Source organism: Ixodes scapularis, unplaced genomic scaffold, assembly GCF_016920785.2.
Source record: "Ixodes scapularis isolate PalLabHiFi unplaced genomic scaffold, ASM1692078v2 PGA_scaffold11__112_contigs__length_91849675, whole genome shotgun sequence".
Classification (NCBI taxonomy): domain Eukaryota; kingdom Metazoa; phylum Arthropoda; class Arachnida; order Ixodida; family Ixodidae; genus Ixodes; species Ixodes scapularis.
Genome location: NW_024609837.1, coordinates 59,601,777 through 59,616,956, shown reverse-complemented (window position 1 = coordinate 59,616,956; position 15,180 = coordinate 59,601,777). Strand labels below are relative to the sequence as shown.

The 15,180-nt window shown below is 47.0% G+C and overlaps 1 protein-coding gene across 1 annotated transcript in view; it reads left to right on the top strand.

The window, feature by feature from the left end:
• LOC8036140 (peptidylglycine alpha-hydroxylating monooxygenase) overlaps positions 1-15,180 on the top strand; it is a 29,944-nt gene that overhangs the window by 7,629 nt on the left and 7,135 nt on the right. Inside the window, exons 3-9 of the mRNA XM_029983139.4 lie at positions 17-238; positions 6,487-6,570; positions 7,900-7,960; positions 11,667-11,731; positions 11,827-11,907; positions 12,059-12,135; positions 14,916-14,966. Coding sequence (XP_029838999.2) covers positions 17-238; positions 6,487-6,570; positions 7,900-7,960; positions 11,667-11,731; positions 11,827-11,907; positions 12,059-12,135; positions 14,916-14,966 — 641 coding nt within the window. The remainder of the gene's footprint in view (positions 1-16; positions 239-6,486; positions 6,571-7,899; positions 7,961-11,666; positions 11,732-11,826; positions 11,908-12,058; positions 12,136-14,915; positions 14,967-15,180) is intronic.

Genomic DNA, 15,180 nt, shown 5'->3' with positions numbered 1-15,180 from the left:
TCGTCTCGACGTGCAGTGGCCTTCAGGCCCAACGCCACGAAGCATGTGGCCCACCACATCCTGATCTACGGTTGCGAGTCCCCGGGTTACCGTGAGTGGGATACGCCGAGGGCCGTCTGGGACTGCGGGGAGATGGCCACCTCCCACAGCATGTTCCACAAGGGCCCCACCTGCAGGACGGGCTCGCAGATCATCTATGCCTGGGCCATGGACGCACCAGCCCTCAAGCTGCCGGAGGGTGGGTCACGCTCCCTACTAGTGTCTGGTGCTTGAAGCACATCTCCGACTGGTGTGTTCACCTCCCTATGCGGAGTGCAAGTTCGTCTGCTTCTTTCACGGGGGGTTGCGATGATGTCAGAGCGCCGAGCTCTTATTGGTTCATTGAAAGAAATAGTGAGTAGACGTCAAAGCACCTAGCATTGAGGTCTGCCCACTATCCTTCAATCAGAGGTTGGCGTCATTCTCACGTCACCGCAACTCGTGTGCAAAAAGCAGACGACTTGATCTCCGCATACCACCCATGCATCGAAAGGTGTCTCGCAGCTGCAACAAACAATATTGCAGAAGGCAGTGTGTCATGCTGTTGGATGTCACGGTCCTGGGTGTCGGTTGTAGAGATGTGAGCGGATGCAAGGGTCGCCAATGTCGCGGAGTTCCGTCTCGTGTTCCCCGTAGTTTTTGTCGTCTGTCTGGCAGGCGAAAGGGGCTGCAGCAAAACAACCGCCCGCCACGTACACATTTGCTGCTGCGCCGCCAGCAGGATCGCGGTGGGCAACAGCACGACACAAGTTTGATGTCATTCTGTGGAAATCGAGGGACCACCTATGAGAACGTGGTGAACATACCAGTCGTTCGAGGCAACGTACCATGACTGAAATGATGCATTGTTGGTTGTGAGGGGAATGGGTGAAAGAGCTACACTCATAGTTGCCATGATTTAAAAGAAATCTGGAATCGATTTGTTGCTTTTGGTTTGGTGTAGTGGTGTTTATGTCTTATGGTGCACACAAAAGTCTCTTAACATTTCCGGTATACCGACACTGCAACCTTCGAGATTTCAGTATCCCTGCATGCTGAGCGTGCGGGTTTGTACAGCGCAGGCATATCGTCCAGGGCAACAGGCTCGTGCTTTGTAGCTTCGGTTATGGTGGTGCAGACAGCAAAACAATATAACCATAGAAAAGTGTGTTTTCTGTTGGAGCATGATCTAAGCTTTTGTATATTTCCATGCAATGTTTGTAAGCTTCTGAACTGCTTTATTGTGAGGCTGCTGAGAGAAAAAATGGGGAAGGGATGTTTCTCAACTCTTACTTAAAGTACCTAAGAGTTCACTAAGTTCTGAGAGTGTAAGAACCCTCGAGCTAATTCACTAGCTTTTCCTAAGAATACTGTTGTCTATTGCCCCAGGGCAGTTAATAGGTGGCGCCTCGGTCGACTGCTAGTTCGCTCGGCTGGGGGCCAAAAGGGGGAACTTTGGGAAGGTCTAGCCATAGAGCGATCGAATGTGAGCTTAAGATCTGGTCCAACAATTGCGGCCGCAGGCCTTGTCAGAGTTGCACAAATTCCCGGTAAGATGACGCCACCTGTCAAACCAAACTTGATTGCCCGGCGGGTATAGCAACTCTTTGATGCTCTGCCAGCGTTGCATGTTTTATTGCCTTTTCCAACAAGTTTTGGTCCAATATCGGGGAGATCAATGGCCAAGTCTGTTGACGCACCACGGCTCGTGGATCAAAAGCTCACACTGCAGAACCGAGAGATCCTGGGTTCAGTTCCGCTCCTGCTCGTTTCGATCTGGATTAGCGTTGTACCGGCATGTGGTCGTGTAGTCACTACCGTGTTAGGCATTCTAAAGGGGTTGGGGTCATACTCGTACATGCTGGACTAGCTAAATCTTTTATCTAGAGTGGAGACACCACGTGACCATTGGGGACCACTGTGTTGAACCATATGCACAATGAAATCACTTTTTTGACCACTGTTAGGATGGATAACGAAATGCATGGTCATTTCCCCTCTTTTTTCATGTTCAAACACGACCCCCCCCCCCTCCCCCCCCTTTCCATCTGTGAAATAGACACATTCGTATACACACCTTTTTAAATTCATACTAAGCTTTGAACCTCCAAAAGATTTTGCCACACTGCAAACTATTTCTTTAATCTTTGACCGACAGTATGAGGTTTCTCCCATGGGATTGAAAGGGTGGCAAAGGTTTATCTTGGAAATCAATATTAGCTAATGTTCGTATGGATCTGCCTTGAGGACTCATAAGTAGATTGCCAGCCTATGAATTCTCCGTTGGCAGTTTCAAACCTCGGTTGAAGGCCGACGAGCAGCTTGAAAGGCGAAAACTCTCCCTCAATTGCTCCTATTCATTCGAGGAAGAGGGAGACCCTCCTCCTTTCTGCAGGCAGTGGCCGAGAGACCCATTCCTGCAGGAAGATGAGGAGAGACGAGTGCAAGAGGGAATGGCAGAAGACTCCGTACGTCGACCCTTAAAGGGCAACTCCGGCCAAAATTCGAAAGGAAACGAATTACTGGTACCGCTTTAGTGGCACAAAATACGACCCCAGCCAAAGTATTACGTCATTCCCAACTAATGCCGATAATAAAAATGTGACCCGATGCGAGCAGCCGCTCCTTAGCAGGCCGCCAGCGGGTCACCAATCGCTAAAGCAACCTTGGGCTGTGACATCACAGTTGTTCTCTTCTCTTTTCCCTTGGTCCAGACAAGCCCGTCTGGACCAAGGGAAAAGAGCCTTAACCCATTGCGCGGTTGAGCGGCGTAAAGTGCGCTTTGAGGCGCTACCGCCGCTACTTTGACTGGTGCTTGCCGTGTTTAGCCGTTGCTTTTATCTGTAGCTTGTGGAGCTTCGGTATAGCCTTTTGTTTATTTGCTTGTGAGGACTCCAAGGCTCATTTTAGCGAGCAACTCGGTGCGCACTCGCGTGCATCGTGGTGTCAGACAGAAGCACTCTTCCTGCGAAGTTCGTCAGCACATGACAGTGGGTCATGGGCATATGGGTTAAGGCTCCAGCTATCGTCGTCTTCAATGTCTTCACTAAACGACGTGTCTGCTGAAAAAAAAAAAAAAAAAGAAGCCCGCTAAGTTTGGAAATTGGCACACGACCTTGATGCGGGGATTCAAAATCAAATGCTTTATTTATCCCATATAAAGAAAGAAAGCAGAGATAAAAAAACATAACAAAAAACATTTGTGGGTTGTCGATATACGTCCTGCATTGAATTAGTGAAAAGGATGATTCCAGCCGAACCACAGTGAAGACGTAAGGTAAAACATGCATTCAACATAGCAATGAAGTTCCCATTACTAAGTGGTTGACTTACGCAAAAGGTAAACATGAAAAAAGTATCCAGATTAATAAAGCAGTCATTGTCAAATGCATTGTTGAACATGGAGCATTCACGCTCCGTTGAATGGGGAATGGCAGGCATGTAGACTACAACTACTACCTAGCTCCAATCACAAGTTTTTTTTACGGCGGAGCTGTTAAGGGCTAGGTTCCTGAGCATCGTGTCCGGTACAAAACATTTATCAACAAAAATGCCTCTGGACAGCTGCCACCATCTATAAGCGACGGCGGCAAGCACACAACCAGTATGGTTGCTGCCATCGCTGGTAGATGGCGCCAACTTTCCAGCTATCATAGAAGAATGGATAGTTGGGCGGCACATTGGCAAGAATTCATCGTAGGAAACAGCGCGAAAAACAGACAACGACAAAGACGAAGCACATGTAACGAGCGCAGTTCTCGTCACGTGTGTTTCTTCATCCTCGTCTGTTTTGTGCGCTGTTTCCTGCGCTGTAATCAGTTTCGGTTTGGGCTCAGGATGGGTCAGCCGCGTGCCCTTTCGGGGAAAGTACACTGGCTGCGAAAGAAGCGTCGACGTATGCAGCAGCGCGAATGGGTCCGTAACCGTCGCAAAGCCGCTGTAGCCTCAACTTCCACTGCGTCGAGCGCTTCAGATTCCCTTGCCAAAGAAGAGAACATCGCTCACCTGGAAAGGCGCCGCTGAGAACAGAACCAGCGATGTAAAGGGCGCCGTCGGGCCAACACCATGGACGACGATCGTGCCACGGAGGCCAAGCGCAAACGCGAGGCCCGGCGATGACTGCACCCCATGCCGGCTGAACAGTTCCCGGGCGCGACGGCGATGTTCCGGAGGGAGTTCGTAAATTACCCGTTTGGCGTCACGCGCGCCGTGTGCGACCGACTTTGGGTCGCCGGAGACGTATCCACGGTCGGCGGCATGTCGGACAAGGAGAAGTGGGAAACGGGCGCGTGCACATTGCGGCAGTGTGCCGAGTACAGCTCCGCTGGTCTTCCTTCTTCACGAGAGTGGAAAGGCTGAACGTTTTTTTTGTGTGTTTTTCTTTTGTGACTTTTGAGTGCGGCAAGCCTTTTCTTTGATATTTTCACAAATTAGATCCGCCACCTAGACAAACTTGTGAGGTAACTTACAGTGTCGTAACTTACAAACTCTCTTTTTATGCGCCTGAGGAAAAAAAACGAATAAACAAACGTATACAGCCCAGCAGACGCGTGTTCAAACGCCGCGGCCTGCGCCGGAGAGCCCCAAAGCTTCGTGTGTGGGACTGACCCCCAGCGCAAAAGCGAGAAGCCTAGGTACGCATATGGACAAGCGCACGCATGGCGAGGGCCCCCCGAGTACTGTACGTCACTGGCAGCGCGGCGTATAGAGCAATGCCGCTCCATCCACGGAGCCCCAATGACAATTTAGGCCTAGACACGAGTACGAACAAGCTAGCGCACACATGGCGACGGCCGCCGGGTACAAAGTTAATCAACGCCTGCCGCACGCGCGTTCCACCGCTCATACCAAGAGCAACAAACAATCAGGGTATTTTGCCGCAGAAAGTTACTTCCCCCGTTTTAGCGAAATAAACGACTACGGTATTGATTTTGTGCGTACACCATAACCACTACCTTGGTCGAACTGGAGGGGTAGTGAGATGGGCGTCCTACACCAGCACCGAACGAGTTCACTCGCCTACCAGTCGTTAGCTTTTCTGCTGGCGACTGGTAGGATATCTTGATATGCTGGATATCTACCACGTATACAGAATTTAAACGGAAGCAGCTTACCTTTTATCTTTAAATGGATAGTGCCACAGAGGCAGCTGCCACTTGGACCGCATACTCGTTGAACGAGAACGACCGTGACGTCAAGTTTGCTTAACAGCTGATTTCCAGTGTTGCAGGGGCCTCGAGCGGCTAGTTTCGGTTTTGTCGACCGTGCCCCAAACAAAACTTTGAGGCGTCGATATCCTCAAAACTACGCAAAATACCGAAAAAAAAATTACACCTTGTAATTCAGGGACGCTGACTGCGCTAAAAACAGTCATAATCCCAAAATTGAAAGTATGGACCGTAGTTTCCCTTTAAAAAAATGCTGAACCGAAATCTGGATTCTACAAAACACGACAGCAAAAGCGTGCAATGGGATGCTAAAACATTACTCATATAGCGATATCTAGAACGGATAACCCTATTTTTCAAAAGAAAAAAAGGAGGTGCATTTGACAGAAACGTTCACGTCTTGTTTTTTCGAGAGGGAGAGGGAACGACCTCGCGTCTTCTCCGCCTCGCCGCCTTGAGGGGGTGAAGTGAAGAGAGGAGAAAACGAGATATGTTGACGTCACGCGCCTCGTCGGCCTGGTTCAATTTTAACGTTTTTTTCCAAAAATACGGCCGCCCATTCGAGATATTGCCTTACGAGTAGTGTTGTAGGGATTGTAGCATTCTGCCTACATCTCCTGCATTGTACATTTTTAGACTGCCCGCTCGACCTGCAGGGCGTCGCAGCACTGAAAAGTATGGGTATACTTGAATGTTGGTTTTAGCGTCATTTTCACTTGCCGGTATCACAATGACTATTCTGAATTTCGCTATACTAAATAGAGTACCGGAAAGAGCATTTTTAAAAATGCTGTTAGTTGAGGTGAAAAAAAAAAAAAAAATTGGGTCGTATGTATGTTTATACAGCCTAGAACTTGGTCTGCCTCACAGGGGCGATGAGTCTCCCAGCTGTAGATGAGCAATTTAGCCACTGCAGTACAACCGCTAGCCTGGGGTTTTAATGTGCACCATGCAGTAGTGATACACCACTGCACGCCGGTACGACGGACATCCAGATCGAAACGAGGAGGGGTGTGGATTGAACCCAAGATGCTGGGTTCTGCAGTGTGAGCTTTCGCTCCACGTGCTCCGTGTTAGTTGGGGCAGCCCAAGAAATTGCCAAAGTTCTGCTTTTAGGTGCTCGCAATATGTTAAAAGCTTATTGCGATGAAGGCATTGTGTCGTGTAAGGTTTGAACGTATGATCAAGATCCCAGCGTGGGCTAGATTTATCTTCATGTTTTTGTTGGGGTGTGCCAGATGCCTGCTGTTGTCCTGAAACGTAAACCCCCAAAATTTCACTTTTCTTTTCTTTTTTGCAGGAGTTGGGTTCAAAATAGGTGGCAACAGTGGCATCAACTATCTTGTTCTACAGGTGCATTATGCTGATACCACTGCGTTCCTCAGTGAGTTTTCTTTAAATCTTCATTTAACCGTTCATAATCTTTCACATCTATTTCAATCCCCCTAACATAACGTATTTGCAGTCATGGACGTGCCACGCCATTTGTGCCAAATTGCACCATGAACGCAAGTGTGCTACGTGTCGCGCCAAAATGCCATCTTTGCTCAAAATTGCCCCACACCTGCGCCAGAATGAGCCTAAACAAATAAAAAGAAAATGATTGGTTGACACTAATAACTAATATTGAAAGAAGTAGAAAAGGAGGAAAATGGTAAAAACATTTACTTTGCAGCATCTCTACTCACTGTAGCTAAAATTCGCTCGTGTACGTCCGAACTTCCAGACAATGATATTGGCGATGTCACGTAGCTAGAATTCTCGAGGAAAGTGCGTAAAATGGCGATATGGTGTCTGCTCTGATAAGACAGAACCAGGGTCTCAATTCCTGACGAGATCTCTTGATTTTTCATCTTGGCCACATGCCTTCACGCCTTGGCACAATCGCTGCTCATGTCACCATCTTGCACAGGCACGCGTGCGTCGAGCTTCACTGCATCGCATCAGTGCGTTAGGAGAAGTGGCTTACGCGGGGGAACACCCGTGGTTTCGTGCGATGGGTTTGGAAATTGTGCTCAGTACTATTACAGGTTGACCGTTTGTTGGTCTTGATTGTAGGTCAACTTCTATTTTAACGAGTAATTCCAACAGAGAAAAGGAAACAAGAAACACGGACCTACATTCGTATGAGGAGACAAGGTATTTCCTGCGCAGCAGTTGAGACAAGGGCCCATACTCTACTCAACACTGGCTCCAATGCCACCAATTTTTGCAGGACCAGGAGTTTCACTTTTAATGTCTTGGTGGAACACATTTTTATTGATTGACGTTTTAGCGGGTATACTAGTTTTTTCCCTGATTTTTACGTAAATGATGTTGATAGGCTACAGTAACTATGAGCGTGAAAGAGCGAGTGGGAGAGATGCTTTATTTCAACTGAAGTATCTTGCTGTGATTAATTTTTCGACCATATTTCTTTCTTAATCCCTATTGTAAACAGAACCTACTTTGCCCTGAGCCTTATTTCTAAAGAAACAGTTGCGTTACAGAACTGTTTTTGTTTGTGTTACACACAAATGTTTGTGTCACACAACTGCTCCAAGCCAACATTTCGCCTGCTCCAAAACCTGCTACAGAAAAGTTAAACGTCGCAGTCCATCACTGTATTAGGAAGTGTAGTCTTCCTCGCCCGTAGGGTTGGAACCACATTTGTGCGGCAGTTCCCTTTGCCGGTTTGCGGGCATGTTGGAATTCTCTTTTTATATCTTTCCAGATGGACACAAGAGAGACAGCTCTGGCATTGTGCTCTCCTTAGTTCCTGGTGACACCAATCAGTATGTGTTGCCTCTCCAAATATGTTCACGTGTTGCACTTCTCAAAATGTCGGTAGTGTGCAGGGAGCAAACGCCTGCTCCAACCAAAAGAAATGATCAGTGTTTAGTGTCCACGGCATGGTTATTTCTTTCACTTTGGTAAACTAGTGCTCAGAAAAACATCTCACATTCATAAAGTGTGCAACATGTTGTAGCCGTTTTGTTTCCGTATGCTTTTTTTTTTTTTAATGTGCACAATGGACAAGGACGAAGAAAACCCAAAGCTCTATAACGAAGGTCTTTCCTGTCTGCTTTGTCATTGTTGTTTAGGTGCTACTCTTTGTCATGACTTCACATGAACTAGCCTAAGTTAAACATACAAAATAGCGCAAAAAAGACAAGGACAAGAAGTATATTTTGTTGGGCCAACTAGCCCAACAACGTAATCTATTTATTGAACTAGCCTAACCTTCTACCTTTTTTAACTAAACCATTTGTCACCCTGAGGGACAAAGGAGAAACTCTGAGACTGCTTCTAAAAAAAGCCTTACTCGTCCCATTACGCAAAAAAGCGGCTGCGTTGTGCCCAAAAGATGGTCACACCAATACGTCATCAAGCACGCGCCTCAGAAATAAAACACAAAGAAATGCACAGCAATGCAGATGCTTCATTACGGACGCCGTCCTGAAGTTGGCACGTTTCGCCTCGCCTGCGCAGTGGGGGAGCGTGATGTCACTGCCAGAGCGCCGTGTGAGGAAGTAGCAAGTGGGAATGCGCTGTGTGTAGGAATTCTTTCGCATTCCTACATGTAAGCGGTCTTAAACGTCTCTGTCGAATTTTTTTTGTTTATGGGCTCTGTTGTGGTGATTCAGTATATCGTAGAGTACACATTTGTAGAATGGCTCCCAAAGGGGGGTCTGTGGACCTTCTGGGGTCTCAAGGGCCTTCTTGGCATCCCCAAAGCCCTCAACTATCAATCAAACTAAGCAACAAAACCTTTTTTTTTTATTGATGCTGAACGTCTCAGAAAGGTATGAATAGACCAAACCGTGTGCACCGTGTGAGTGGGGTTGATTATTCTCCATTTAAGAGCATCGAAGTCAGTTTGCACGCATTTAGTCTTTGTCATTTACCCTTTTGTCATCGTAATTGTCCAACACCTCCCCCCCTGGTGGATGGGGTCCCCTATCCATTCCGCTGATCCAGAAGGTGCCCCCAAATCATCAGTAGTTCAGAACCATTGCATTAGCAGGAAGGCTGAAGATTGTTCGGCATAAAGGGGCACTGGAGTTCTTTCTAAGATCCTCGCTTTATTGTCATTTCTCAACCTATAAACTCTAAACAAAAAAAAAATTATTGTTTTGATTGATTTGCGTATTAAAAAAAAGTGATCAAAGATCCCAACACTTACCAATGGTGCAGAATGATGGACGGCGCTCACGAACCTTGCTGAATATGGCCAAACGACGGGCGGCACTTGTCAGCCACTCGCGGGCACTGGGTTCCCACGTGGACCTCGCAAGTAGCTGACAATCGCCGCCCATCGTTCGACCATATTCAGCAAGGTTTGGTAGTGCCATCTGTCGTCCTGTGCCACCGGCAAGTGTTGGGTTCTTTATCACTTTTTTAATACGCAAATCGGCCGCGCATGAATGTGATTTTGTGTTTTTTGGGAAGCTTAGAGCTCGTAGTTTAAGTTATGACCATAAAAGGCAAATATCAAAACATGCTTTAGTGCCCCTTTAATTTAAAGCCATACAGTGGCTTAGTCATCAAACTGTGCCTAAAGTTAGAATACTTGGTTCAAACATGTACAGAGATACAGTAATCCCTCGTTATAATGAAGGGACTGGGACGGCAAAAAAATCAATATAAGTGGTAATTTGAGAATAGCGATGAGGCCTTAAAAATGGTGCCAGCAGCGTTAAGGGTGGACGGGAACACTGCATAACATTCAGACCGTATATTTAATCAAACAAACCTTGGTTACAAACATTTCGTACCAGCTTTACCGAGTAAAAGAATAATTAGGCGGAGTTTGCTACGAATTTTATCCGGGCATCAGTTCTCCTCGAATTGCTCCAGGCACTGCAAGAACACTGTCACCGCAGTTGCACTCCACTTTGTTTCGAAGCAGTCGTAGAATCCTTTGCGTCTCCGCAGTCGTCGAAGTTTCCCGAGGTGCCTCTCCGATGTCGCTTTGTGTTTACCCTGGCTGCACTCACGCAAGGTCTACGACCGCAGCATCCGTGGCAGGAGCAACAACGGGAACGTCCGCATCGACAAGCGCGAACGAGTCAAAGTTGTCCTCGGTGGCTTTACCAGCACATATTCACACACTCCTGTACAGATTGGTGCAGCTACGGTAATCGTGCCCTGGCTCGGCAAGCATGCCCGCAGGAGAAAATGCAACGTGCGCGAAGCAGTTAGCGATCTTTCATCTTTGGGTCGCGGGCGCACTTTCTCATGCACGGCAAACTTAGCGAACCCGTCCAATACCTTGTTTTTTCTGCAAAATGGTGGACAGTGTCAAACAACCAATGCCGGAACGTAAAATTCTTTGGCGATTTTGGACTTGGGCCGGCCGCTTTTTTCAACCTCGCAGATCTAAGCGACTTTGGGTAGACACTCCCATATGATGCACGTATGCGTGTAGTATGCTGCAGGTGCGTGCATCAGGGGCCCTGGAAGGGATGACCTCCTTCGGGCTCCATCGCTCCCTTGACCCGATTCCGACAGGAGTCGGGCAGCGTCGGCCGCGGGCGTTGTGAGTAGTGTCGAACGTTGACGCTCCTTCCGATGCTCCCCGCCTGTGTAGCGCATCGGGAGCAGTGCTCTGGCAGCTCTGCGAGCTCTGCCCTCTATCACCCGTTTACTCAGTTTTCCCAGTTTGCCTTTTGCGTCGGTGGAGAAGGAGGAGGAGATGCAAGGGTCTCTATGTGCCTCCGTGTAGGCTTGCACGCTTTCGGCAGTTTGGCCTTCGTAATATAAGCGTGGGCAACCACCGATACACTTGAAAGAGTTCGGTTAAAAACGTGTGCATTTCGGTCAGGACCACCTTAAATTTTGATAAAAACGATAATCCGAAAAAAGAAACGATTTTGTTAGAATGAGGGATTACTGTATGTGACTTGGTTCTTAAACGATGCCTACTGTGGTGATGCCCTGTACTCAAGGGCAAGGGAACTGAGGAAATCTGCAGGGTATGCGCTGAGAAATGTCAACAGTATTTTTTTTCACTGGGACAAGAAGGTAAGCTGGGCATCGCTGTACGCCGAGTCTCCATCCATCTGTTGCGCTAGCAGTTGGGATAAGATGTCAAAGTTTCGGGTCTTAACATCATTTGTTTATTAAGTTAGAAGCAATATTCCAATTTCTTGTGAAAGAAACGGGCCTGTCTCTTGCAGCAGGTGCTTCTTGACTTCATGTATTCGCGGGCTATGCTGGTCGACATTCTCTCATGGTAAACTTTTGAAAATTGCAGCCATATTTTGAATTTACGGTAGTTCATGTTAGCTTCTGATGCATTTGCCTATTGTTGCAACTGCTGGTGCTAATTTGAGGCAGGTTATGAGTTCTTGCAATAAGGTAATAGCTTCTTTTGCTTTCCTTTGTGGATGTCTTGCAGATTCTTGGGGAGTCTTTGTGAATCCTAGTCGACTCAATGCACTCGCTTATCATTAGTGACTCACTGGCATGTTCGTCATTTTCATTCTCCCCTCTCAGGGTGAAGCGAAGAGCAGGAGTGTACGTTCTTGGCACGGGGGGAATGATCAGGGCACACACTAGAGGTGAGGCTGAAAGTCACAAAACTTCGTCCCCATGCTCACACTTGATGCTGGCGAAGGAATGATAGAATAAGTGTGATTGTCACCTTTGTTTGCAGAGAACTTTGAATCGGCTTGTCGGATCAACGAGAACTTGACGCTGTATCCCTTTGCCTTCCGTACCCACACCCACAAGCTTGGTGAGTGTGTCTACTTGTGGTGCTGGGAAACCACTGGCAGCATTGAGCAGTTTGGGAATGGAAATGCAAATGTCAGTTGGAAGGAGTTTCATATGGTTTTTAATTTCCACTTTTGTTTTTTTATAATAACATGGACATCGGATATTTTTAGGCAAGGCTGTGACTGGCTACGTGGTTCGGAAAGGACGGTGGACGAACATTGGAAAACACAGCCCTCAGGAACCTCAGGTAAGTTGAATGTTTACTTTTAGAGGAAAGCACTCTGGTACTGTGCCAGAACATGAAGAATAATTAATTGTAGAAAGATATGCTAAATTATTAGGGGTGTGTGAATACTCTAATATACAAATTCGAATTGAATAGAAAGTTCCCGAATAATTCGATTAGGGAATCGAATTCTTAGCATTCGGTCACTCGAATATTCAATATATTCGGCCAAAGACGCGCGGTCGGCGTGGAGCTGATAAAAGAGCCGTCTTTTCTCCCGATGTTAGCGCTGTAATGTTAGACAGACCATGCCAGAAACACTTCTTGGCCTTATAATTACACAAAAATCTAATGCCCAGGTCAGAAAAAAGAAAAGTAACGAACGCCAAAAACTTTATGACACGCAGATTTGCTCATGATCGTGACTCAATCTCATCTCGAGTCGCAACTGAAACATCCCGTTTGCACCGCTTCCAGAGAGGAAATGTTGGGAGGCCGGGATTCCGCGTCATGCCTAATTCTTTTCACGAGTAAAGCCCCTCGTTTCAAATTGAAGCGCCGATGTAGAACACACTTGCCACACTCACAGAAATCGGCAACTGCACAATCACAAAAAGAAACCACGTTTTAACCACGCCGATGAAACCAGTCGAGTTATCGTCGTCGTTCTTTTGGAACCGCAAGCTGCAAATTCTGATTCAGAATGAAACGGAACAGAAAAATAGTGTGCCTAGTTCTTTAAATAATTAAAAGCGCCGAAAAAGACAAGGACAAAGAAGTGGGACGACACAAGGCGCACTCGCAGCTGTGGTTTATTTTGAAAAGTACATGCATTTATAGGCCCCAGAACCCTGTCAGTCATCAGCGTGTCCCTCGCAACGCTTCTTTCAAATATTCAAACTCACTCTTTGACAGGGCGAGTGACGCTTCACTTACACACTCAACGCCCTTATCCCTAATTGCATATGCCTCGTGCACCTCTCTGCTTGTTGGGTCGCGATAACGAGCCAGAATCTTAATGTCATGTAGCACTGGCGTACACGGGCATCTATTACAATGAATGGCAAGATGGCCAGACGGGCTGGCTCGAGTGGCAGCCGCATGCTCGCGGGCGCGGTCATTCACACATCTGCCCGTCTGGCCAATGTACACAGCGCCGCATGACAGAGGGATTTCATATACAACTCCTGAGGCACACTCGGCAAATTTCGTCTTGTGCTTTTTGCTGCAAAGATCAGCCTGTTGATCGGGACAATTGATTTTACGGCAAAGTTGGACCATCCGATTGGGCGCTGAGAAAACCACAGGTACATTGAAACGCTGGGCCACTTTCTTTAAATTGTGTGACACTGAGTGCAGGTATGGAATAACCGCTGGCCTCATGCTGGGTCTCTCAAGGGCAGGTTTGCCCGTTCCTTTTATCTTTTTTACCAGGCCTTCAGCAACCTCAGTTAAGCACCTTTGCGGAAAGCCGGCCTCTTGCAGTTTTGTGATCTGTCGCGCGAAAGACGGCTCCAGCGCAATTAGTCCTAAGTGTGCCTAGATTTGAGAGGGTTTCCAACCGTTTGATAACTGCGAGAAGGTGACGAAAAGACGAAAGCGTCAATCGGGATCGGGCAGGCAGGGCAGGCGTCGTCGCTCTTCTGTTTGCTCGCCTTCTTTCCACGCGACAACACAACACATGCACACTTAGGACTAATTGCGCTGGAGCCGTCTCCGTGGTTTCAGTTTCGCTTGCTCCCTCTTTTAAATCAAGGCTCTCTAAAACAGGATAGATGGACAGAGGAATGGATGCATAGCGGCAGTTGAACGGTGACTTGCGCCACCTAACCACATGCTTTTTTTTCTTACTTCAGATTATATTGTTTCGGCCTGTTTACTCAGATTTAACACTATCTGTTTAATTATGTGAAATAAAATCTCGGGTGCCCTTTTTCTTCGTTAAAATTGAGACCAAATATCGCAAAATGCCCCTTTTCTGAATTATATATATATATAAAAAAAAAAAAAAAAAAAACGTCGCGGTGTTAGGTTGTGTTTTAAGAAGAAAAAAAGGCACGCGTGGCTTTAACGTTGGGTTTTTTGTGTCGTTTAGGGTAGATAGATTATGTTTGTGCCATAAAATTGGATCTTTATGCCCGATGTCCATCAGCAGGTGCTTTTTTTTTTCCCTTTTTTTTTTTCGTTTTCACAAGAACTTTTATACGTTTGTGCTTTTGTTTTGTACGAGATGCATATTCTGCACCAGGTACATACTCTGCACATATAATGACCTTATTCGCAGCACATTTTGAAATATTCCTAGAAATAAAATCAATATTCGATTCGATATTCGGCTTTTTTTTCTTAATTCGATTCGGTATTCGCTCGCCCATGGGCGTACCAACCAGGGGGGGCAAGGGGGGCACTTGCCCCCCCCCCCCCCCCCCCCCCCCCCCAGTTCTCAGAGTAGGGGGGCAAGGCATGTGTTTTGCCCACTTTGAAACAGTAGCCACTGAGCAGGGCAAACATTGGCCGGTGGCGCCCAAGGGACACAAAGGGCACCGCCCCCGGCCCTGGGAGGGGGCGGGGGCGGTTTCCCCCCCACTCAATAACAAGTTGGTACGCCACTGCGCTCACCCCTATAAATTATACATAAAGATCTGCTGTCTGTGTTCTGCCTTCCTGCGTTTAATTCTTTCTGAAATTTTTCGTGTTTGTTTTTGAGTTTTGACTACGGTACTCTCTCCTACTAGAATGTGCCAACCTTTCGGAGTGCAGCGTACTAGCACCCATCTTGAAATGTTGCCTTGCTGTTTCAGATGTTTTACCCTGCAAAGAAAGGTCTGAAGATTGTCAAGGGAGATGTGCTGGTACGTCCTGCATTGCTAGGGTGTTGATTTCTTATTGTGGTCGATACTTGTGGATCTGTTGAGGCAGTAATTTAGCTGGGGAAGATCGGTGTGTTTTAGTGACTGTATCAAAGGAAACAATTGCATGTCTAGTGGAGGAACTCTCTATACATCTTTGTAAATAAAAAGGTTTTTAATTCAAGAAAGCTTTAACACTTTTTTTTCATCTTGTTGA